General features: G+C 41.4%; 1 protein-coding gene across 3 annotated transcripts; it reads left to right on the forward strand.

Moving 5' to 3' along the window:
• BTLA (B and T lymphocyte associated) lies at nt 1-25,137 on the forward strand. Of its 3 annotated transcripts, XR_004002811.1 has the most exons (7): nt 1-185; nt 13,727-14,047; nt 15,295-15,330; nt 17,796-17,951; nt 19,050-19,096; nt 21,300-21,973; nt 23,512-25,137. XR_004002811.1 is itself a non-coding variant. In XM_030581758.1 (6 exons), the coding sequence occupies exons 1-6, from the start codon at nt 98-100 to the stop codon at nt 21,639-21,641; spliced, it is 990 nt and encodes a 329-aa protein (XP_030437618.1). In that variant the 5' UTR covers nt 1-97; the 3' UTR covers nt 21,642-22,485. The 3 variants fall into 3 exon arrangements, 2 of the variants coding, with proteins under 2 accessions (XP_030437618.1, XP_030437629.1); XM_030581758.1 differs by lacking the exon at nt 23,512-25,137 and having other exon boundaries at nt 21,300-22,485; XM_030581769.1 differs by lacking the exon at nt 23,512-25,137 and having other exon boundaries at nt 17,808-17,951; nt 21,300-22,485.
• The last annotated feature ends 1,241 nt before the right edge of the window (nt 25,138-26,378 follow it).

Below are 26,378 nucleotides of genomic sequence, written 5' to 3' on the forward strand. Positions count from 1 at the left end.
AGACACCATGGGCAATCACAGAGGGATATAGGTGTCTATACAAACTGCACTTCTTTAACCTCAGAGGAATCTTTCCCATCTCCACCATGCCGATGAAATGACGGCTTCTCCAGGCATGTGGGTGAATAGAATTGTACTGCACGTCTTTCTTGTGGTGCTATCTCTGGATGTCTGTCAGGTTTATGGTAAGATGCTTTATCAATCTAATGTGACTTAAGTTACTAGCCTTCATAGAAAACCATGTACCCAAGTGATTTTCAGTCTAGTCTGAGTGAGGAGAAATTCAGATTGTGAAACTATGGTATGCTCGATGATGGTGGAATAAGATACAGGACATAAATCTAATAAGGTACAATAATGAGCATGTGGATTATGGATATTAAAACCAGGCCTCTATGTTACTGTCTAGACTGAAAGTCAGCTAATTAGGACTGGGCTCTCTCCAGTTCCTGACCAAAGCCTCAGCCAGCTGTGCAAGGGTAGAACCCAAGAACCTTGTTAAAGTTCTAAGGTTCTACCAGGTGCGGTTTGACCCTAGCGTGCTGGCAGAGTGCTTGCATGTCCATACCTAGTAATTACCAATTACCTCAGTCACATGTCCTAAAAAAAGCAATTTTCCTCTCACTTTCTGCAGTGAAACTGTTGACTTTAATAGTGGGTCTCCTGATTTATACCACTATAAGAGAGAGTTGGTCCCTGTATTTATAAAGACATTGTGCCTAATTCATCTATGATAATTTTCCTGAAGTCAGTGGTGTTACAACAGAGACTTAGCCCATGGTGATTACGGAAAGAGAGGTTCTGGGTCGTGTCACAAAGAAGAACAGCCTTTAAAATTTATCCTTTGAATTCATGGTTAAAAAAATTTAGAGTCAAGGATGACAAAGATAAGCACATCCATTACAACTGCTTATTGCCTCTCATGTGTTTGTTACTTTTAATTCAGTCTGGACTATTCCAGTCCATTCCATTTGTCCAAAATAGTGTGAAACGGTGCAAATAATATGCTGTAAGCATTAAACTGATTTTGAAAAGTTATGCTATGTTAACCTTAAAGTTGTATTTCCACCACTGCTATAATTTACTGCACAGTACATACTTGCAATATTACTTGTAAAATTCCTATTAATAGCATGAGACAACAATTAAGTTAAAGTGCATATCATTAGCAGTTAAGCCACAGATCATGGGAAAGTCAGAGGTGTGGGGTAAAGGACGTGCCCTGCCTGGTTAGTGATGTGATATTTTCTACCACTGACTCAGTGTGTGACCTGACCTTGGGCAAGTCACTTAATCTCTCAGTACTTTGTTTTAACCATTTTAAACTAACAACCGTTTACTTCAAAGGTTTTGTGAGCTTTTACAACTACTGACCATCTCCCTCAGGGCTCTGTGGAAGTCTACTCTTCCCTTCTTAAGCTTCCTTGTTGAATTTAGCATCACTCTGCCATTGCCAACTCCCATGTCTGGCAATGGCCAGTGTCTCAGATAATCATTTCTCTGCCTTATTCCATATGGCCTATGTGCATGGGTCAGCCATTCCAAATTTGTCAGCCAGGGCCCTACCCTCTCCACATTTAAGTCTTGTCAAAAATCTGTTTCTGCTACATGCGCTATAATGAATCTTGTGTGTATATAGAAAATCGCTGGTTTTATTCCCCTTCCCTGACCTACATCTAACGCTGCCTGTCTGTCCTTTGTGAACTCCTCAGAGCACGGGCCATCCCTTCTTATATACTTAGAAAGTGCCTTGCACATCATGCATGTTACCGCAAACAAATAACAGAACGGCATCAGAAATATTACATTTACATTTGCAAAAGCAGTCTCCATTATTGCCCATGATTTCACACGTTCATAATTTTCTGACACATTTACATTTTGGCCATTAATTTCTTATGCTTGTTCTTCACCTGAAGAGTTTAAGCCAAATTGCTTCAGTTATTTTTGACATAGGACAGAAAACGTTTCCCCTCCCCTAACGTGGACAAAAACTGACCCTTTTTGCCTCTAGAGACAGCTCACCGTTGACACTTGATGTAAGGAGTCATCAGTAAGGAGTGTATGCTTTCTTAAATTTGGAAAAAGTAGTATTACCTCACAGGCACAAAATGTCAAATGAGTGGAAAATCTCTGAACGTACTCAGTACGCTTCTATTATTTTTATCCTAATAAAACCTCACTAACTCTGTGACATGAAAGTGTATTTTTTCCCCACCAAGCCTGATGGGCACAGGAACTACTGCTTTCAAGCAGCTGCTGAGGCAGTCTGCATGGAGAATACTATAAAAGTCTCCCTGAAACAGAGTCCTGCCAAAAGTATTGTCTTAACATCAGGGAAAGGAGAAGACCGGATGGAAAAAATGAAAGACTCATGGTTTTTGCACATTACTCTGCAAATTCTAAACTTCTGTTAAAAAACAACAACTTATTATCAACCTGCAACCAAAGCGATTTGTTTTCACGGTTGACATAATCTTGCAGAGATCTTTCACCAGCCAGAAAATAGCAACGACTATCTATCAAGCGTCTCAGTGGGAGGGTGAATTTCAAACAGTAATTGCTATAATTATTCACGGGAAATTTTCTCTTTGTAGGCAAAGAAGTACATTGATGAAGCATTAAGGTAGCTCTAATAAAATTAAGCGAAGAAAGGCAAAAATTAAGCATCCAATAACAATATTAATTCAGCAATGTTGCATATGTGGAATATTTTGTGACTTTTAAAAAATATCATAGATATTTAGCTATATAAAACACTACATTTGTGCAACATGACAGATAGTTCTGCTGTGGGAATCTTAATTGTGCACTCGTGTTTTATTTTTTAGTCCACTCCAAATGTCAAGGAAATCAATTAGAAGAGTGCCTTCTGCAATACTCCTCTCTTTAGTCCCCTTTCCCTGTATTGCAGATGGGAGCAATAACAGATTTGCCCACCAATCTCTCTCTCTTTTTAAATTAGCAGATTAGCATAACTAATTAGCAGATCTCATTGCCACTCTATATTCTTTAAACCAGTGGTTCTCAACTTTTCTAACTACTGTGCCCTTTTCAGGAGTCTGATTTGTCTCACATACCCCAAGTTACACCTCACTTCAAACTACTTCATTACAAAATCAGACATTAAAATACAAAAGTGCCACAACACATTAGTACTGAGAAATTGCTCACTTTCTCATTTTGACCATATACTTATAAAATAAATCAATTGAAATATAAATATTGTGCTTATATACATATATATATTTAGAGAGAGAGAGAGAGAGAGAGAGAGAGAGAGAGAGAGAGCTGTATGATACAAGTTAGGTTGACATAATTTTGTAGTGTAGACATGGTCTGAGTCTTTTTAGAGTGCCTCTTGTCATAGTACCTCTGTCGACACACCTTTCTGAAGCACTTAGAGGAGAGGGAAGTGGTCAGGAACAGTCAGCATGGATTCAGCAAGGGCAAGTCATGTCTCACTAACCTAATTGCCTTCTATGAGGAGATAACTGAGTCTGTGGATGAGGGGAAAGCAGTGGATGTGTTATTCCTTGACTTTAGGAAAGCTTTTGGTATGGTCTCCCACAGTATTCTTGCCAGCAAGTTAAAGAATTATGGGCTGGATGAATGGACTATAAAGTGGATAGAAAGCTGGCTAGTTCGTCGGGTTCAACAGGTAGTGATCAATGGCTCCATATCTAGCTGGCAGCTGGTATCAAGTGGAGTGCCCCAAGGGTTGGTCCTGGGGCTGGTTTTGTTCAATATCTTCATTAATCATCTGGACGATGGCATGGACTGCACTGTCATCAAGTTTGCAGATGCCACTAAACTGGGAGGAGTGGTAGATATGCTGGAGGGTAGGGAGAGGATACAGAGGGACCTAGACAAATTAGAGGATTGGGCCAAAAGAAACCTGATGAGGTTCAACAAGGACAAGTGCAGAGTTCTGCACTTAGGACAGAAGAATCCCATTCACTGTTACAGATTAGGGACCGAGTGGCAAGGAAGCAGTTCTGCAGAAAAGGATGTATGGGTTACAGTGGACAAAAAGCTGGATATGAGTCAACAATCTGTCCTTGTTGCCAAGATGGCTAATGGCATTTTGGGCTGTATAAGTAGGGGCATTGCCAGCAGATTGAGGGACATGATCATTCCCCTCTATTCGGCATTGGTGAGGCTTCATCTGGAGTACTGTGTCCAGTTTTGGGCCCCTCACTACAAAAAGGATGTGGAGAAATTGGAAAGAATCCATTGGAGGGAACAGAAATGATTAGGGGGCTGGAGCACATAACTTATGTGGAGATGCTGAGGGACCTGGGATTGTTTAGTCTGCAGAAGAGAAGAATGAGGGGGGATTTGATAGCTGCTTTCAACTACCTGAAAGGGGGTTTCAAAGAGTCTGGATCTAGAACGTTCTCAGTGGTAGCAGATGACAGAACACGGAGTAATGGTCTCAAGTTGCAGGGGGGGAGGTTTAGGTTGGATATTAGGAAAAACTTTTTCTCTAGGAGGGTGGTGAAGCACTGGAATGAGTTACCTAGGAAGGTGGTGGAATCTCCTTCCTTAGATGTTTTTAAGGTCAGGCTTGACAAAGCCCTGGCTGGGATGATTTAGTTGGGAATTGGTCCTGCTTTGAGCAGGGGGTTGGACTAGATGACCTCCTGAGGTCCCTTCCAACCCTGATATCCTATGATTCTATGACACTTACAGCAGTGCAGCCATGCCACTGTAGTGGTTAAAGAAGATGCTACCTATGCTGACGGGAGAGCTTCTCCCATCAGTGCAGGTACTCCACCTCCCAGATAGGTGGTAGGTATATCAACAGGAGAAGCCCTCCCATTGACATAATGCTGTCTATACTAGGAGTTCGGCTGGTATAACTGCGTTGCTCAGGAGTGTGGATTTTCCACACCTATGAGCAATATAGTTCTATGGACATATGTTTGTAGCGTAGACTAGGGCTTAGAATATAATGAGTTTTACAAATCAAGAACACAAATATTCAGATAGAGAATTGGAAAACTGGTTTTCTAAAATGTAACATCACCTGATCCCCAAACTTTGGTCCCAAACTTTATGTTTACGTGTGATCTTGCAAAGGGGGGTTGGTTTGTGCCCTTTGTTGTTTCTTTATGATGACAAAGTGTGGCTCAGAAACTTTGCTAAACAAACAAAAATGTTCTTGCTTTTGTTCTGCCTTAGAAATATCAATCATGTTGAAGAATTTAAGGCCAGAAGGGACCACTGGATTCTCTAGACTGATCTCATGTGCAGCACTGGCCACCAACCACCACACAGTCTGTCCTTAGAAACTAAGCAGCATCAAGTCTAATTAGTATTTAGATGGGAGACCACTTACATACTGGAAGACTCAGGAGGAATTGCTCTTCCCACCTAGTCAGCACCCCAGAATGGAATTAGGGGTTGCTAGCATTGCTCTTTTCTTTAGATAAAAGGTAAAAGCAAGATCCTGGCAGTTTCAGTTCTTAAAGAGAGTGATTTTTACAAGACCACAGAGTCTTGGCTTCACTGTTTTTGATGATGGATTCTTACATAACTCAGATATAAACTAGCACAAGCTGTTAATTGAAAGATCAGGATGGTCAATTTTTAACACAGTGTTTCTGAGTTAGTTAAGTGTTGCGAATCTCAATTAATCAGATTCCACCTGCATGATTAATCATAAACACACAGATCTCCAGTTCTTAATGTTTTCTAGGACACAGCAAGAGAAAACAAGACTTGAATTTTTAATGTAAACAAATAAACAAAACAAAATAAAAAAAGTAGGGCTGTCAATTAGTCACAAGATAACTCATGCAATTAGCTCAAAACAATTTATCATGATTAAAAAAATTAATTGTGATTAATTCCACTGTTAAACAATAGAATACCAATAGAAAATTATTAAATATTTTTGGATATTTTTCTACATTTTCAAATATATTGATTTCTATTACAACAGAGAATATGAATTATACAGTGCTCATTTTATACTATTTTTTATTACAAATATTTGCACTGTAAAAATGATAAACCAAAGAAATACAGTAGTATTTTTCAATTCACCACATACCAGTACTGTAGTACAATCTCTTTATTGTGAAAGTGTAACTTACAAATGTAGATTTTTTTGTTACGTAACTGCACTCAAAAACAAAACAATGTAAAACTTCAGAGTCTGCAAGTCCACTCAGTCCTACTTCTTGTTCAGCCAATCGCTAAGACAAACAAGTTTGTTTACATTTGCAGGAGATACTGCTGCCTGCTTCTTGTTTACAATGTCAGCTGAAAGTGAGAACAGGCATTCCCACGGCACTTTTGTAGTTGGCGTTGCAAGGTATTTACATGTCAGATATGCTAAACATTCGTATGCCCCTTCATGCTTCGGCCACCATTCTAGAGGACATGCTTCCATGCTGATGATGCTCGTTAAAAAAATAGTGTGTTAATTAAATTTGTGACTGAACTCCTTGGGGGAGAATTGTATGTCTCTCATTCTGTTTTACCCACATTTTGCCATATATTTCATGTTAGAGCAGTCTCGGATGAGGACCCAGCACATGTTGTTCATTTTAAGAACACTTTCACAGAAGATTTGACAAAAACGCAGAGAAGGTACCAATGTGAGATTTCTAAAAATAGCTACAGCACTCAACTCAAGGTGTAAGAATCTGAAGTGCCTTTCAAAACCTGAGAAGGATGAGAGTGGAGCATGCTTTCAGAAGTCTTAAAAGAGCAACACTCTGATGAGGAAACTACAGAACCCAAACACCAAAAAAAGAGAAAAGCAACCTGTCAGTGGCATCTGACTCAGCTGATGAAAATGAACATATGTCGGTCCACTCTGCTTTGGATCGTTATTGCCAAAACCCGTCATCAGCATGGATGCATGTCCTCTGGAATGATGGTTGAAGCATGAAGGGACATATGAATCTTTAGTGCAGGGATCCTCAACCTTTGGCACTCGGCCCACCAGGGTAAGCTGGGGTGACCAGATGTCCCGATTTAATAGGGACAGTCCCAATATTTGGGCCTTTTTCTTATATAGGCTCCTATTACCCCCCATCCTCTGTCCCAATTTTTCACACTTGCTGTCTGGTCACCCTAGGGTAAGCACCCTGGTGGGGCGGGCCGGTTTGTGTACCTGCCGCATCCACAGGTTAGGCCAATCACAGCTCCCACTGGCCGCAGTTCGCCACTCCAGGCCAATGGGAGCTGCGAGCCGAGGGATGTGATGGCCGCCACTTCCTGCCACCCATTGGCCTGGAGTGGCGAACCGTGACCAGTGGGAGCTGCGATCGGCCAAACCTGAGGATGCAGCAGGTAAATAAAGTGGCCTGGCCCACCAGGGTGCTTACCCTGGCAGGCCGCATGTCAGAGGTTGCCGATCCCTGCTTTAGCGTACCTGGCATGTAAATATCTTGTGACACTGGCTACAACAGTGCCATGCAAAACTCCTGTTCTAACTTTCAGGTAACATTGTAAACAAGAAACGGGCAACATTATTTCCTGCAAATTGTAACCAGACTTGTTTGTCTGAGTAATTGGCTGAAGTAGGACTGAGTGGTCTTGTAGGCTGTAAAGCTTTACATTGTTTTATTTTTGAATGCAGTTTTTTTTGTATATAATTCTACATTTATAAGTTCAACTTTCATGATAAAGAGATTGCACTACAGTACTTGTATTAGTTAATTGAAAAATACTAATTGAAAAATTGAAAAATACTATTTCTTTTATTTTTTACTGTGAAAATATTTGTAATAAAAATAAAGTGAGCACTGTATACTTTGTATTCTGTGTTGTAATTGAAATCAATATATTTGAAAATGTAGGAAACATCAAAAATATTTAAATAAATGGTATCTGTTATTAAGAGCGCAATTAATTGCGATTAATTTTTTTAATCATTTGATAGGTCTGAAAAAAGGCCTTTAAAGTATAAATCATTGGAAGGAGGATTTTCCTCTCAGTGAGGTTACGGCATGTGCATTAATGTGAGTGGAGATATTTATCTCAGTGACACAACAGAAAAAAAGCTATCCTTATTTATGAAGAATCCAGTCTAGCCAGAAATTAAAGTTTGTCTCTATGCATCCCAAACATTAGAGCAATCAAATGATCTAAAAGAATCTCTGTCTTTCGCAGTATAAGTTATTAGAGGACTACAAGGACTAGTTTGATACACATGCAATGCATACTTTATAGATTCCTTTGTCCTCTTTGAAGTCTGACATCCAAGTACTGATCATGCGTGGCCACCCTTGTTTCAAGACACAAATTCCACTACATCTGACGTAAACAGGCCAGTTTTTTCAAGGTCTCAGCTAACGACTCTTGAATTACCATGCATTTGCACATTTACAATATCATTTCTGGAGTTGGTTAGTTACACCACTATTGTTAACTGTTAATAAACCACAGCACAGGAAACAGGCAGAAATGTTCAAGAGATATTCTTACAGAAGAAGGAAGGTGAGCATTATTCATCCCCAGTAAAGCTTGAAAGAGCACATATAAACTCCGAATAACTGCACTAGAGTCCAGAGTTTCCCCTTGCTAATGGATACTCCAGTTAATAAAGAAAAAACATCTCCCACTTCCTAGGACACTGTTTTATTTAGGCACTTAAACCAAAAAAAGCAAAACTCTAAGGCTTACCTCAGACCACTTCTTCCTTGAGTCAGAGACCCACTACTGCTTTTTAAAGAGAACCTGCAAAGAACTTTTCAAAAATTGGCTTTGTGCCCTTTAATTACATATAAGGCAGGCCTGAAATATTTTTATGGATTTTTTTTTAACTGCTCGTTTTTCCGCTTAGAAAAACCTGGAATATCAGGTCTGATTTTCCATTGGCTTTGTGGAAGGGCCATTGGGAGGTCTCAAAGCATATTCATTGTGGGCTCCAACCATTAAACTGAAGGAGAGAGTATACTGGATTTGAACAAAGACTTCCTTTATCCCAAGTGTTTCGTTATTGCAGTTAAATAGTTATTAACCAAAACCCAAAACTGGAGGAGTTTTAAATAGTCTGTCCAAAATTGTCTTCCACTGTAATACCTCAGGTTTCACTCCTCTGATTCTCATGCTGTTACCATTGCACTAGCTCTCCACTCTTCAGTAGCATCTTTCAGCCTAGACAGGAACTGAATCTTTAACATTAAAAACCGAGCAGAAGTGGCTTTTTTGGGTTTTTTTAGGGTACACACACTCACACACACACACACACACACACACACACACACACACACACACACACACACACACACACCATTATGCAGCAAAGAAACAAAACAGGGATACAAGCCCATTTTCTTTTTGCAGATCACTATTAGCAGCAGCTAGGTGACCCTGGGCAAGTTACTTCCCTTTTCTGTGCCTCAGTTTCTCCATCCGTGAAATGGGGATAATCATAATGACCTCCTTAGTCAAGTGTTTTGAGATCTGTTGATGAAAAGCACTATGAGAGCCAGGTATCATATTATTACTATGCCTCATACTTACAGGCTGAAGGAAGTGGCCATGGGAGAGCAATCCTTCTGGCCTTTGGGGAGTCAGTTTTGCCTCCCCAGCACTCTCATCACTGCAGCAAGCCTGATTGTTGTGGTTTCCTACAAGTGACACTGAATGAGCAAATAGCAGTACTTGCGTTGCAGCCAAGGAGAGCATCCCACTTCTGTGAACACTGAAATCAGACAGGAAAAGAAAGGATACTACCCATGTTCATCACTTTGTACCTACAGAGTCCTATTTCTTCAAAGCAAAGAGTTTGTTCCATAGGGAGGAGGGCTTTCTGCTGTACCAGCACTTATTATTGTTCAAATGTTAAGATAAAGTTGTTTTGTAGTCATGCACACACACACACTTTCTTTTGAAAAGAGAGGAAACCATGAATCACATTCTCCTGGCTGAAAAGCAGATGAAAACATTTTATTCAAACTCTCTCTTCAAAAAAAAAAATCACCTTTTGGATCAGACAAAGTATGAGCGCACTCAATGCAAATGGAAACTTTTGTCAAGTTCAGAGCAAGTGAAACATTCGTGTTAAGCATGGAATGGCTCCTTTTGTCTTAACTGGTAGCATGGCAGGGAGGGGATTTCCCTCGGTGATCATCTATGTAGGCTGGTTACATCTGGTCCGGAAAACTGAAGTTCCCAGTCTCAGAGCAAGTATGGCACAAGCAGCAGAAGTGCAAGTTTATCCATGTATCAGTCCCAACTTGCATCCATCAGACTGCTTCTGTCTCTTTCCTGGCTTTTGCTTGGCAAACCGTGTTTGGGAGGACAGGGCCGAATTAACTCTCCTGTGGGCTTGGGGCTATTAGATTGTGTGGGGCCCCTGGAGGTTTGGAGTGGGCTCAGGGCTAGAGCAGGGGATTGGGGTGCAGGAGGGGGTGCAGCTCTAGCTGGGTGGGGGTGGGCTCTGGGGTGGGGCCAGAGATGGGATGGGGTTGGGGTGCTGCAGGAGGTTTGGGGTGCGGGCTCTGGGTGGGAGTTCGGGTGCAGAAGGGGGCTCAGGGCTGGGATGGAGGTTGGGGTGCAGGAGGGGGCTCCAGGCTGGGGTAGGGGTGCACGAGGGCGTGCACCGATGGCTCCTGGTTGGCAGTGCAGCAGGATCCTTGGATCCCTGCCTGCCTTGGCTCCATGCTGCTCTGCTCTCCGAGGTGGCCAGCATGTCCGGCTCCTAGGCAGAGGGGTCAGGCAGCTTTGCACGGTGCACGCTGCCCATGCCCGCAGGCACCGCCCCTGCAGCTCCCATTGGCCATGGTATCCAGTCAATGGGAGCTGCGGAGCCAGCACTGGGGGAAGGGATTCCCTGAATGCCCCTCACCTAGGGGCCACAGGGGAACATCGGCAAGCCAGCACTTGCAGCTCCAGCCCCAAGGGATGGCACTGAGGCTTGGGGGCTGGTATCCAGCCCATTGCGGAGACTTGCTGCGGGCCGGATGAAAAGAAGCAGCGGGACGCATCCGGCCCACTGGGCTCCCCTTAGCCTGAGGCGCTGGGCGGCAGGCCCTAAAGCCCCTGCATTAATCTGGCCCTGCAAGAGGATAGCTCAGCAGCCTCTTTAGGGTCTGAGCCCAGCTAGGCTCTTCCGCATCTCTTTGTCACTATCCAGGGAGGTCCTTCCACTGCATCAGGGTATCTTGTCCCGTCCAAGATGATTATTTGGGCGATGTCTGCTTTTTAGCTAAATACATGGTTGAAAAGGAATTTACATGACTTAATCTATGTTGTTCTTTAGTTCCCTCTTAAAAGAGAGTCCTCTCAGCTACATACATCATCCCTTAGGGAGTGTTTATGAAATTGGGTGATTCATCCTCAACTAATAGTGAATGGTGATGTTTCGATTTCTACACCAACATAAAAGTCTGCAGTAGCAGATTCCTTGCATCCCTGCAAAGCTCACTGTAGGATCAGGATCTAATTTACGACAAGACAGGGAAGATAATGCTGGTGTGAAAAGGGAAAGAAGAAGCTACAGAAATAATATAACAATGTTGCTTTGGATCCTGATGCCAAAGGATTGAGGGTTACTAGAGATTTGTTTTAAAGCTGTGTCAAAGGAAGGAAGGAAGGACTAAACTGTGTAGGCCTCCTGGAAAAATAGATTTTGAAGAGAAAACAACAGGAGCCGAGTTGGTTTGTGTTACTGACCATGGACAGCTGTATGGATGAAGGATAACACATTTAATGTATTTAGGGAAGAGCCATCAAGTATATGCAGTATCAGACAGGCTTACTACGAAAAACTATACATCAGATTTAACATTCTGATATAGGCATCTGTCACATGCAGTGATAGCATCGAATGGACAGCTAGCAAGTTGTGATCATTGCAGGTACTGTATTTCCGGAAGATTATTATAGATATTTTAATTGTTGTTCTGGTTGAAACTTCTGCTTTCTAATTCTAGCTCTTTGTTTCCATTTTTAGACTATTCAGTCATGCGCAGCTGTTGTGCCCTGTGCACTAACAGTCCTACTTGTATTTTCCTTTCCTCAGAAATAGAAGGGTCTGAGCTACAGACCAAGATGATGATCCCACTTTCTGATTTAGGCTCCTTTCATATGTGCTTAACTTTCACATGTGCTTAACTTAAAGCATATATTTATCCCCATTGAGTTCAATGGGACTAGTACTGCATGCATGCTTACAGTTATATATGTGTGCAATTGCAGGAGAATATTAAAAACAACAGATTCATATTTTGTAGGTTTAGAACATTCATAATTTCTTTTATTTCAAGGCACCTGCTCTCAAAGTCCTCAGTGTGCCTTAAAAAAAGTAAGCTGAAAACACAGTTTACAATAACTGGACACTACTATTAGATTGTAAGCTATTTGAGGCAAAGATAGTATATAAAAATAAAACAACACACTGGCAGCACGTTGTCACTACTAACAAGACCACCAGAATCTCAGGTAAATCCCAGTGTAGCAACAAAGTCTGAGAAGAAAAACAGGGGGCAACCACTCCCGCCCAAACCCAACACACATAATTATGTCCCTTTTTCCTGATTCCAAATTCAGAAGCAATATGTAAGGGGCAAATTACACAACAGTGGGAGGAAGTGGGTTTAAGGGAATCTAAACTGGCACCACGTTTACATTCTTCCGAGTGGTATGCTCAGCAAGTTACCCTAGCTTAGACTCATTCATACATCATCTGTAAGGGCAGAGGAGAGGAGGGAGGTTAAATCCACAGCTTTTTTAGTTTATCTGCTTTGACCACACTTGAGTACAGGACCGGCAGTTTCAGGTATTTGGCGGCAATTCGGCGGAGGGTCCCTCACTCCTGCTTGGAGCGAAGGACCTCCCGCTGAATTGCCGCAGATCGCAATCGCGGCTTTTTTTTTTTTTTTTTGGCAGCTTGTGGTGGCAAAACCCCTGGAGCCAGCTCTGCTTGAGCACACACAACACAATTTATTGTGAGCACAGACTCTGCACTTATCACGAACTCTGGATTCCTCTTTCAAAGTGAACTAAACTTTGCTGTGAAGTGAGTTAGTCCAGTTTATTGTTTGTGTGCACGCAATGCTGCTGCTAACTACTTTGGCAGTTTTCCAAAGGCTACACCACACCACCTTAGAAGCAACAGTTTCTGACCTGTTTGTTTACTTCTGTGCCCTGCCCTGGAGTCAAGTTGATCAGATGTCCCCTCCCTCATTTGGATTTAGGAGTGGGGGACAATGTTAGGGGAAAAATGAGGATACAGATTTAGGATACTTTTCCCCTCTCTATTTTTCTATTAATGCACAAATTCTCTAAGTTGTGTGAGAGCTAAAGGGGCTCTATACATAACAGAAAACCACAAAAGGAAGGAAGTGAAGAGTTAAGGCATCTAATAGTAAATAACTTTTATGTTTCCAATCAGAGAGGCACAGCTCACCAATAGTGAAACCAGTATAACCTTAACTCTGCCCCAATTTTGAAGAGACTGCATTTATCATCAAAAATCATTTTGACAGAGAATTCTTAACCTACTATAATGTCACAGCTGGACTAGATTTGAACCAATAGACAAAAGTTGCATCACATTACCAGTCTTCAGCAAGAGCCAGTTCTGTGTCCCTTGAGATGAAAGAACCCATCATCTATGCTTTATCTTCTTTCAGAGAGCCTATAAAAGCAGACAAGGCAGAGAATGGGCAATGACAGAAGAGACTATGAATAGAGCTATAAGGAGAAGAGACACTATGAAATCATTGTAATCTTTCAGGTTTTTCTTCTCTTCCAGAAAATGTGATTGGGAACTGTACTGTTGAACTTCAGGTTACAAGAGGTTTCAGATATGATGGAAAACCTGGGGACTCCCTCAGTATAGAGTGTCCAGTGAAGTACTGCACGGAAAAGCCGGCCATGAACTGGTGCAAGATAGAGGGGAAGCACTGCTTACTTCTGAAAAATGAGTCAAACATGCACACAGCCTGGGCAGAAGGGAAAGTGTTTGTTCTGAACTTTGTACCTGTTCATCAAAACAACAGTGGATTATATCGTTGTCGAGCTACTATGGGCAGCTTAAGCAGTCAGAGCCATTCAGTAACAGTTCATGTTCAAGGTAAGCTTTAGAGGATAACTAGTTTTGAAGGAGTTTCTCTTTATCAGAAGTGATTCCAAAGTTTAGAAACTCCTTCTAGCTGGAAGCCTGTTTCTACAAACACTTACACTATTCAGTGGCACAGTAATAATCCAAGTGGCCTCCTAAGCATCTTACCTGTCCCATTCTGCTCCTGTTAATGTCTGTCTTCCCTTTTTATGGCTCTCTTAATGGTCATTAGGAAGAAATCAGGAAAGACCCAGGGGGATCAGGAAAAGAAAAATACATTCATGGGGGATTCTAAAACTCTTGGGATTTAGGATGATCCATGAGAGGCCAATCTAGTAATAAGAAATATAAGTCAGTCAAAGCCAAGGAACGTCAGGAAAGGTACAGTTTGCTCACAAGCTGAAAAAATCAATCAAGATGCAATAAAGTGCATGTTATTAGACAGGGTCAACACAGTATAAGGAATGAAACGGCTTAGGAGAAAATCATGCTGAAAGCAACAATTGTCTTACAGAGTACAAAGGGAGCGTATGAGTTTGTGCTATGCCTCTTGGAGGCACAGAATAAGTACAGTCCCAGCAGCAAGAGGGATATGATGCCCTTGGGATCTGGGCTTGGTGTGGTGCCGAGAACAACTCAGAGGTCTGCTCTACTTCATGGCAGCCCTGCAACCGGGAACTGTCCAGTATGGCTCAGGCACAGCCCTGGCCTAGTCCAGCTGTAAGGCTCTCTTACACAGTGTCTGCACCAGGAGAATTCTCTCCTAGTATGTTAAGGAGCTTTTATGGCCCCTGTTCACTGCTGCAGCAATGTACCTAGGGTGCAGGGATAGAGTAAATCCCTCACAGCATTTATTGCTGAACCTTGCAAGGCGGTTTAGCCTTTGCCCAGCTCACACAAGTCTCTGGGTGTGAATTAAACTCTAACAGAAAGTGCTGAGCAAATAAGAAAAAAAAGGTATTCCCAAATGTATTTTGAAAAAGTGACAAAATATCTATTTGCAGATTATTTACTTAGCTGATTTTTTTAAATGTCAAAGTCTTTGAATAAAATGTTTGTGTACTGCTCAAGCAGCTCAAGCAGCCAAGTGTTGTGCCCTCCCACCAATGTCCTGGTTTTGTTGTTTCCCTTAATTGAAAGTAGAAGTCATGGAGACATCACTGTAAGCTTGCTCTTTGAGTACGGAAAACATAACTGGAACATAAAGTTTACCAAGTTCTCAGATCAGTTTCAATTCTTGTCCTGTTTTTCTTTTTCAGAAGTGACTGCAAATGCCCCCACAAATCCACCATCAAGTAAGTTCTGATCTTCTCTTAGAAAATAGGAGAACTAGCTAGTATTTATATAACTGTGTGTGAGGAGGGTCATATATTTTTGCACATACTGAAATACTGTTTAACCTCATCACTAAATCACTGTTGCTCACACCAGAGCTTGAATGCTTCACTTAGAACTAAACAGCCATCACCTATGCCAAAATCCCCTGTGCTGCTCACCCTAATGTATGAATATATCAGCATAAGCGAGACAAAGCTAATTAGACACTCCATCATAGTGTAACAGATTGTTCAGTTCACACACATTTCTCTCATACTGCGTAATACATGCTACTCATGTCACTCATGCTGTTCCAGGAGTCACACTGTATCAGAATTGTAGCCTTTGATTGCACAAGTCACTAATAACAGGTTCTTTTACTCAGGTGACTACTTAAATGTTTGTTACAGGAAATGAGATTGGTGAGTCACATATATGGAGACATGAAGGCTTTATTTAGTACCCAAATGCAAGCAAGCAAGTATAATTACAGTCATAGAAAAGTCAGATGAGGATAGAAAAACAATTCCCGACACTGCATATTTACAATCTTATGGAGATCATCATGAGTGAAGATGCAATGAATAGTATATGGAGAAGCACTGTAAGTGGAAGGGATGATAAGGTTTCCAGCCTGATGTTCCAACTAAGGGCTAAGTGTACATTTTTTATACTGTTCATTACACCCACACATGTATGGGACTATATTTGATTAAGTCTCAGCCTGTCCTTGTATTTCAGGGGTCAAAGGCTTATAAATAAATATATGGAGATATGCCTATCGCATAGAACTGGAAGGTCATTGAGTCCAGCCCCCTGCCTTCATTAGCAGGACTAAGTACTGATTTTGCCCCAGATCCCTAACTGGCCCCCTCAAGGACTGAGCTCACAACCCTAGATGTAACAGACCAATGCTCAAACCACTCAGCCATGGGAAAGAGACCACCAGCAAAAAATGTTTGAGAACCACTGTAATGTATAGCATTCCAGGAGGCCAATATCAGAGTTCGGGCTGCTTGCATGGCCAATTTTTGTCGATGTATTTCACAATAGTTTTGATAGGTGAACTTAGTTTTGCTGCATGGTTACATATACCAAAAAGTCCCTAAAATGTCATTATTTTAATGTTTATTAGTCTATTCCTTTGCAGTTTACTTGTTTATCACAAGATACATATGGCTAAAAATTATTATTGTAGGTTAAGTACTTATGCTAAATATTTAAGCCTTATGCTAACTACCAGTCTCTGTTAGGTGTTAAACTTGTTGCAAAGCCTATTTTGACTATTTATACATTTTGTTCTTCCCTACTTACATTACAGCTTTAATATCTGCATTTATAAGCATGTTAGCTTTTAATATATAGGTTATAGTTTAATTATAAGCATAAACCTTCCAAGATCAGTTTGGGGTCAAGGGTCAACAGAACATAAACAACATCTGAAAAGGAAGCAAAGAGTCCATATAGACTAACAGACATTTTGGAGCATGAGCTTTCGTGGGTGAATATCCACTTGGTTGGATGCATGTTAGCATCTGAAAAAGTGGTTGTGGACAATAATTACCCAAAGCCATAATCTGTTTAGTTTGCCTGGCCTATTCAGGGGTGTCCCACCCACACACTATGAAAGGCCATATATGATCTAACCAATAATGCACAGCTGCGACCTTGTCAACAAAAGGGGATCTGTGCACCTTATACATTACATGGCTTTTAAAATAGATATAGGGGAAATGATCTTTACTATCTTTGTCACCCACATTTAACATACTGTTCTCCTGAAATATGACAGGCAGCAAAGGTACAAAATCTCATAGGTCCCTACAAGTCCAGCTCCTCTGCCAGCTCTTCTCCTTTCTAAGCTTTTCCTCCTGCTGTCCCTTAAAGGGAACCCAAAGCTCCTGAGTCCATAGTTGGGCACCTAGACATATGGCCTGATTTCCAGAAGTGCTGAGCACCCAGCAGCTCTCATAGACTTCAGTGGGAGCTGCTGGGTGTTTAGCACTTCTGAAAATTAGGCTAGTGCCAAAGTCTGGATGGAGGAGCCTGTCTTTAGGCATCCATTTCTGAAAGTCTTGGGCTTTGAGTTTAGTTGTGAAAAAAATAAAATGGAACCTCCCACGTTAGTTTTTTCTATGCTGCAAAAAGTACAGGAAAGGAAAAAGGGAAGAGGAGGATCAAATTTGGATCAGAAAGAGGAAGTTTTGAGCAGCCCCTAACCCCAATCCCCCTAAGAATTTCAGACAGCCTTTTACCCCTCACAATTCACTAAATATATTCCTAATATATACTTTAAAATGCTTGGTTAACTAGCCTAATTCAAGTTACTCTAAAATATGTGTGGTTAACAGATTAAACAAATTGGTACATTGAATTTATGAACTAATTGTATGGCTCAGAATAATCCAGCCAACATCCTATGTCATGTACTAATACATCTCAGAGGAATTTGCAGGTGCCACTAATGTCACAGAAGCTCCTCAAGGACCTAGCAACAACAATAAGAAGTGGATTATTTATGCCCTACCATCTCTGGGGGCATTGTGTCTCTTCATCCTTGTCTGCTTATGCCTGTTGTGTTGTCTGCGGTGGCACCAAGGTGAGCTCTCATACCACCTCCTGTTCTTCCTTTTGCTGCTGTGGGCAGAGTCATTTGCTTTTCTCTGGTTTCCACTATTTAAAACGTCCCTTCTCTAAGTACTGTTAAAATGTCTGAGAATAATCATCCCCAACTGACAGATGAGCTAGAACATGGCCAAGGCCTAGCAGGTTATGATGATGATTTGTTGGCAGCTTTATTTGTCACACGGGCTACTCTCATCTAGGGATAGTGCAATAGGTTTGGATAAAATAAGAAGCCACCCAAGCCTCAAACTCCACTTCTTTAGCAGTTTGAAATGCTGTGATTTGCTCTTTGTCTCTCTCCATTCCCATTTTACAGATAAGACACTAAACAAGAGTCTTGACCGCTTATGGTCATTACAGATCCCTTGCTACCGTTCATAAGAGTGGGAGAGTTAACCTTGCAGTCCTGATCATGCTCCAACTAATTACATTCTGCTTCCCTAATTTCCCTTTGTATTTTCAATTAGATACAATATTCTTCTTCCCTTTCGAAGATGTAGTGTCATGGGCTGTTATAAAGATGCTAACTTCCACCTCAGAAATGGAACCCACAGTTCCACTACGTTGTCATTTCAGTGGCGGGAAGTGATGGGTCATTTCCCTTACCTATTTCTCAGTGGCTTTCTGAGGGTTAGTTGGTTAATATTTGAAAAATGCTTTGAGACTTTCCAAAGAAAGGTGCTGTAATTGCCTACTACATGGCTCAAGTTTATCGAGTATTTTCCATGCCTGATGCCTATGGTTAGTATGTTTATGACTAGAACTGTCTCCCCTCCGGTTAAACTAGGAGAATCTCCCTCCCCCCCAATATACTAGGAAGATATCTTTTTACATTTCTCGGGCTATGGAGGGATAGTCATATTTCCCAATAAACTGTAGAATATGTTTATTACCCTTTGTCAAAATAGATCTTCCTGAATCCAACCTGGGCATACTCTAACTGGATTTTCATGTTTTGAGGTGTATCCAGTAAGGAAAGGGGTATTTTACTGATGTTCATAACCCTTTTCTACTATCAGAAAGACAATTCTCACTGTTGATTTATTGATAGACCATTTTTTTTTCTCCCCAGTGAAACCCAAGACAACCCCAGTAACCTCACAGAAGGAAATGAACATGGTATGTTTGAGCTGTGTGCTACCAAGCCTTGTCATATCCTGTATTATTGAGTGCTGACAGTGTGCTTAGTATTGTGCAAACATATAGGAAGACAGTCAAGGAGCTAACGATCTAAATAAAAGACAGAGACTACGCCTCAATCATGTAACAGCACATAGGCTGAAGGTGCAAAATTCAAGTGAAGTAGTTTTGTTTTGTTAGTCCATGTTTTATAGTTGTTGGGTCGCAGCTGTATAACGACTAGTGGAAGAAATCTGTTTTGAGTTGGGTTTTGAAGGGACAGAGGGATGACATTTCAAATATATGGGAAGTGCGGAAGCAGATGCAAAGAGGATACAGATGAGGTTTTTAGGACAGGATCCTGGAAAGAATAAGGTCCCTTCCAGTCCTAGAATCTATGAATCTGTGAATCTATGAATATAGGCAGTGGCAAAGGAAATGGAAAAGCATAGAAGCAGAGATCCTAGTAAGGTTTGAGCTGGGTAATGCAGTGAAGGTGAGGACAAGAAGTTTGAACTTGACATGGAAAGTGAAATAAAAAAAATGTGGCTATATATATTACCATAGCAGTTATGAACCCTAGTCGTGGACCTGGACTCCATTGTACTAGACATTGTACAAAGAACAACAACAAAAAAGACAGGCCCTTCCCAAAAGATCTTACAGTCTAAGTATAAGACAAGAAACAACAAATGGGTGCAGACAAGTGAGTTCAAGGAAACAATGAAACCATATTCATTAGTATGATAGTCAATGGTCTCAACACACCAAGAAGCCAGAGGCCAGTGATCCGATCAGAGTAGCAAGCAAAGGAAGGTAGTGGTAGCAGCAGCATTTTTTGCAGATTGTTGGGGGACTAGAAATGACAGTCGGCAGCCAATGTGGAGTAGATTGCAGTAAGCACAAAGTAGGAAGGAATGAGAGGGAAGAGTGGATTTCAGTAATGTATAAGAGGAACTGATAGATTTGGAAAAAGGAGAGTCATGGAAGGAAAAAAAGGAAAGACAGGCGTCACATTCAATAACATTGCTAGGCTGATATGGAGGATGGCACAGTTGTCAAAGGTGATGGAGAAAAGAAGGGAGAGGGCTGAAGAGGAAAGAAGGAGAGTTTCAATTTTGTCACTGTGAGCTTGATTTGTCAGTGGGACAGCCCACAGATGGCGTAAACGTGAGACTGCAATGAGGGGAAGAAGGCAAGAGATTTGGGCATCACCTACCTAGTGATGGTAGCTGAAACTGTAAGACTGAATGAGCTTGTCTAGTGAGAGTACAGAGAGATAAGTGGAGGGGACAAAGGACAAAACCCTGAAACAAAAAGAGATGGGAGAAAGGGAGAAGTTACTGGTGGAAAAACAGAAACATGGTGGAGAAGATGGAGAAAACTGAAGCCCATGGAGGAGAAGTGTCAAAAAAACAGTGGGAAAGATGAGTGAAGAAAAATGGTACTTAAATGTGGCCGGCATGAGGTCATGTGACACTTGCACGGAATGTTCCAGAGGTGTTGAGAGGCCATAAACCAGACTACACAGGATTCAATGGGATGTTACAGGAGAGAATATTGAGATAGCAGGAACAAATGTTCCACCCAAGGAGGGAGATAGAATTTAGGTGGATAGGCAAATGTGGTCCTAAGGAGGGTTTCTTTAGGAAAAAATACATGAGTGAACTTGTAAGCAGACAGAGATGCTGGACAAGGGATGAAAGAAGGAATGACAGATTAGGAGACGGAAGGATGGGGACAAATAGACAGAGTCTTGCATTCTGAGACTGGATGGGTGATGACCAGGGAGAGCCATGGAAGAGAGAGGCATAGAACTAGTGAGTTAGGAAAGCTCTTGCAACATGATGTTCAGTTTTACCCTGAAACTGATATCACATGGAGAGAGGGTAAGAGGGGGAAAAGAAAGGAGACAGAGAGTTTGGGAAGGGAAGTAAAGGTAGAGAAAGGCTAAAGATGCAATGATTTCTAACTTTATCGCATAATATGGTGCATTACCCTAAAGTATATTCCAGGGAACCTGGTTGCCCACCTTTCCGCCAACATTTATCCATCATTTTTAATGCAATTTTGTAGCAGTAGAGCCCAACTGAATGAAACCTTGTGTCACATTTCTGTTATGTCTCACGTGTGCTTTGCCCAGCCAACATATCTCTAATACACAGTTCCACACAGAGCTGAACACAATTCTGTTCTTTTGCAGGTCAGTGGATCTACATGTGCTCCAGACCACACCGATAGGACCATACATGACCCCAGTGAAGGATCTACACTTTACTATTGCTCCATGGCTAGCCTGCAGCAGCCATCGAATAACAGCACAATTTATGATAATCACGTCCCTCACTGGAATGGTAGCAGTGCAGCAACTGGCAATGCCTGTGACAGTGCTGCTGTTGATTCCTACCAGCCCTCATATGAGGGAGAAGATGTCCTTGTTTATGCTTCACTAAACCATTCTAGTATTATAGAAAAGCTCCCGAGAAAGGAGCAGGATGTGGAAATTGAACTTACAGAATATGCCACCGTTTGTGTGAAGAAATAGCCCTGGCAATGACATCTCTTTAACTTGGCCAGCACCATAACGTTACATATCCTGCGGTGACTCCAGCTTTACAGCAGGAGCATAAGTACACCTTCTTCTAAACAAAGAGGAACTCTCATCAGTAAAAGCATGCTGATTTTTATGATATGTGCTGGAATTCACACTTAAGCGAAGTCCACGTTCATACTTGGATATTAGCAACCACATGTTTGTTATCTTCCATGTGAATTCATTTGAAGCTTTCATATTGCAGGAACCCCCTGCTCTGATCAAAGCACTGCCCAGAACAAAGTCAGAGTTTGGACAGGATCAATAAAAACTGAATAATAAAGGTTAGGAACATTGGAAAAGAAAACAAATTTAAAGGACAATGAGCTAGATTAGGTCCACTGGGGGAAATTATGATTTAGTTTTGTTGAAGAGATTTTTGACAATATGAATTTTGCTTGAGGAACATATTTAAGCATAAAACTGGGAGGTGTTCTGTGACTATGAAGAACATATCAACCTGCTACTAACTAAAAAGCAAGCTAATGTTTTTTTGTTTTTGTTTTCTACTACTAATTTATCATTCTCAACCAGCAGCCTATCCCCATCAGTGTAGACGGAGTTATCTAGACAGTATAAAAATACAGATATATATAAAAGAAAGAGATCATGTTTGCAATGACAGACAAGAAAATAATTATGTGAGGTTAAAGAGGCAACAAAGAAGAGGAATGTATTGATAAATGGCAGGATACACAAACGGGATAATAGATGCTTACATTAATTTAGCAAAGAATCCTGTGGCACCTTATAGACTAACAGACGTTTTGGAGCATGAGCTTTCGTGGGTGAATACCCACTTCCTCAGATGCATGTAATGGAAAAATCCAGGGGCAGGTATATATATGTGTGCTAGCAAGCAAGCTAGAGACAAACTGCAAGACAAACCCAAGAGAGAAACCAACAGGACTCCACTGGCCATCACATACAGCCCCCAGCTAAAACCCCTCCAACGCATCATCAAGGATCTACAACCCATCCTGGACAATGATCCCACACTTTCACAGGCCTTGGGTGGCAGGCCAATCCTTGCCCACAGACAACCTGCCAACCTGAAACATATTCTCACCAGTAACTGCACACCACACCATAATAACTCTTGCTCAGGAACCAATCCATGCAACAAACCTCGATGCCAACTCTGCCCACATATCTACACCAGCGACACCATCACAGGACCTAACCAGATCAGCCACACCATCACTGGTTCATTCACCTGCACATCCACCAATGTAATATACACCATCATATGCCAGCAATGCCCCTCTGCTATGTACATCGGCCAAACTGGACAGTCTCTACGGAAAAGGATAAATGGACACAAATCAGACATTAGGAATGGCAATATACAAAAACCTGTAGGAGAGCACTTCAACCTCCCTGGCCACACTATAGCAGACCTTAAGGTGGTCATCCTGCAGCAAAAAAACTTCAGGACCAGACTTCAAAGAGAAACTGCTGAGCTTCAGTTCATCTGCAAATTTGACACCATCAGCTCAGGATTGAACAAAGACTGTGAATGGCTTGCCAATTACAGAACCAGTTTCTCCTCTCTTGGTTTTCACACCTCAACTGCTAGAACAGGGCCTCATCCTCCCTGATTGAACTGACCTCGTTATCTCTAGCTTGCTTGCTAGCACACATATATATACCTGCCCCTGGATTTTTCCATTACATGCATCTGAGGAAGTGGGTATTCACCCACGAAAGCTCATGCTCCAAAACGTCTGTTAGTCTATAAGGTGCCACAGGATTCTTTGCTGCTTTTACAGATCCAGACTAACACGGCTACCCTCTGATACATTAATTTATGCATTTACAGATGAACAGATGTCATGTTGATAAGATGCATTACAGGTGAATGGATGGCTCGGTCTGTTCAGATGGAAGCATAGACTGCAGGTGAACATGGAATTCACTTTTCCATGGAGAGCCATGACTGGGGAAGCCAAACACCAGCAGTTTGCTGAATGCTGCTGTTCGCCTTCTTACATGTAAAATGGACAGCCACCGCAACACCTGATTCTCAAACAACTCTACTACCTTCCTATTTAGTTCAGGAGACAGCTAGAAATTGCTCTAATTTTTAAAAACTTTCTGTGGACTTACTCTGACCTTCTTCTCTGCCACTTTGTTCCTCCCAACCACACTCTTCTCATGGCCTTCTCCACATCCCATCATATCATCTCAAAACAGTTGGCAAAAAAAGCCTCGTCCTTCATAGATCCTGCCATCTCCTTCCCCTTTCAAAATCTTATCTGAAACATATTGTGTCCCTGGTTTATACCAACTGATTTCACATTTAACTGCATTGTTTGTTTATGTAGAGAGCCTGGGATACAATTGCATGAAAGATATTATCAAGACCAAGATGTATTGTGCTGCTGAGCTCATAAACAAACAGGAAAAAGGACTAAAGGTATATCTACACAGCAAAGAAAAACCGCTGGCTGGCTCATGCCAGACAACTCAGGCTATGGGGCTGTTTCATTGCTCTGCAGACTTCTGGGTTTATGCTGGAACCCAAGCTCTGGACTCTCCCACCTTGCAGGGTCTTAGAGTCTGGACCCAAGCCAGAGGTCTATACAGTAATGAAACAGCTGCACAACCTGAGTTGGCTGGCATCGGCCAGCCACAAGTTTTTGTTGCTGTGCAGACATACCCTACCTGTCAGTTTATTTATTTCCTATAAGTATTTTATTTGTGAACAGGCTGATTTTTTATTTATTCACTTTTCCATAACTATTTGATGAACAGTTTATGTGGTCAAATTTCAGCATACAGGTTGTTCACAAATTGTTCTCTTAAAGTATTCATAATTGGCTTTCCTGGGACTCTGATTGGTTATTTAAGTCACATGATACTGCTTTTGCTCACCGACTAAAAGATGGAACTTTTTTGAACAGGGTAACAATGAATGATGAGTAATGAATGTTCTCACTCAGGCCTGATCAGCTTTTATTGGCAAGTAAGTGTGGGTAAGTAGCATACAAACAGCTTTTCTCCAAACACTGGCACACAAGAAAAGCCATTCACGTCAAACTTTGTGAATACAAAGGGGACACTAGAATGCCATTTTAAATTTGAAAGAATGTTTGCAACATTGGGTTACACCATTTGTTCAGCTCTTGCTCTGATACCATGCATCTGGTACTGCAAAAAATGTACTTAGGAAGAAAATTACTCATTGCAATATTCATATCAACAGCTTAGTGCTTCAACAATGAGAGTGTTCTAGCTTGGTTAAAATTCAGACCACAATTCAAAAGGAAGGATGTACTACATCTATCGTTCACAGGGTGCAAGTAACATACCAGATGATTTGTGCTCAAGTTAATGGAAAAGAGAAATGCTTGTATCTTATCTCTGTACTATGTCAGCTAGCACCACAGATATTAACAGGTTCTTCATCATTCTTTTCGATTGCTAATAAAGAATATTTATTATTCTTATGGTATATTCTTCTGTGTTAATTCCACCTGCCTGAGCTAACTCTGCATTATCAACGCTAACAAAACTCTCATTGAGGTCAGTGGCAGTTTAGCCTACATAAAGATTACAAGGTCAGGTCCTTAGTTTTGAAACAAACACAAGCCGTAGATCATTACTCTCCTTTGTTAAAATAGAGGTAGCCACACATAGTTAATTTATTTCCCAGAAGAATTTTACTTTAACATGTTGTGTTTTATGCTAAGCCAAATTCTGCTACCCAGATGAAATAGTATCTATCTTATCCTGGGAGTGGGGCCACTGAATTCAGTGAGAGTATCATGGAGTAAGGTATACTCAATATCAGGTGGTGGCTGGCAGAAGTGGGCCCCTAATGACATCTGGTGTTCAGTTAATGAAAGTAAAATACTTTCCATGAGCTACAAGTAACTAGGGTGACCAGATACCAAGTGTGAAAAAAATGGGACCGGTGATGGGGATAATAGGCGCCTATATAAGACAAAGCCCTGAATATTGGGACTATCTCTAAAAATGTATTTATTTATTAGGTCACCCTATAAATAACTATCACAGGGGGCGTAGTTACAGGCTTCTCTGGAGTGAGTTCTGCCATGATCATGTCAGGAAGCATGTGAAAATGGGAAGCAGAAACTGCCATTAAATTGAGATGCAGGTGCAAGACTGGGAGTTGTAGGTTAGCGTGCTCCCTGCAGACCCACGTTTGATTTGGAAAGTAAGATTTCTGCAGATAAACAGGAAGTGCCTTACCACCAAATGTGCTAACTGCAAAAAATAGTAAAAGGAGCTAGCATGCACTTACAATGGGTCTCAGTTTTTAACAGAAGACCAGACATCCTGAAGCAGTGAAATGTAAAGACCTGAGAACACCTGCTATTTATCTGTGCAGGTAAAATGCAGTCTGCTCAACCTCCATGGGCATTTCTTCTGGGAAAGATTGAAACTGATTTCATTTTCAGTTAATCCTGTAATGTGCCATGGCTCATAAACCAAAACTAGGAGCACTATCCCATTCTCTGGTTCAGGAGTTACTATATTCTGTTCTAATATCTACAGCACATGCCAATAATTCAATCATTTTTAGGGCTCAGCTGAGAGCCCCGGAGACTGCTATACTTCAGTTTTTTAAGGGTATATCTACACTGCAGTTTAACACCTGTGGCTGGCTCATGTCAGCTGACTCAGGATAACGGGTCTTGGGCTATGGGGCTATAAAACTGC

The sequence above is a fragment of the Gopherus evgoodei genome, chromosome 1 (assembly GCF_007399415.2).
Source record: "Gopherus evgoodei ecotype Sinaloan lineage chromosome 1, rGopEvg1_v1.p, whole genome shotgun sequence".
Taxonomy (NCBI): Eukaryota; Metazoa; Chordata; order Testudines; family Testudinidae; genus Gopherus; species Gopherus evgoodei.

Bases quoted from the DNA above. Each gene is read 5' to 3' on its own strand.
- BTLA (XM_030581758.1), top strand. From the start codon at position 98: ATGACGGCTTCTCCAGGCATGTGGGTGAATAGAATTGTACTGCACGTC. The intron at 14,048-15,294 runs GTAAGCTTTAGA...TTTCTTTTTCAG, and splicing joins AGTAACAGTTCATGTTCAAG to AAGTGACTGCAAATGCCCCC. The intron at 15,331-17,795 runs GTAAGTTCTGAT...AATACATCTCAG, and splicing joins CCCCACAAATCCACCATCAA to AGGAATTTGCAGGTGCCACT.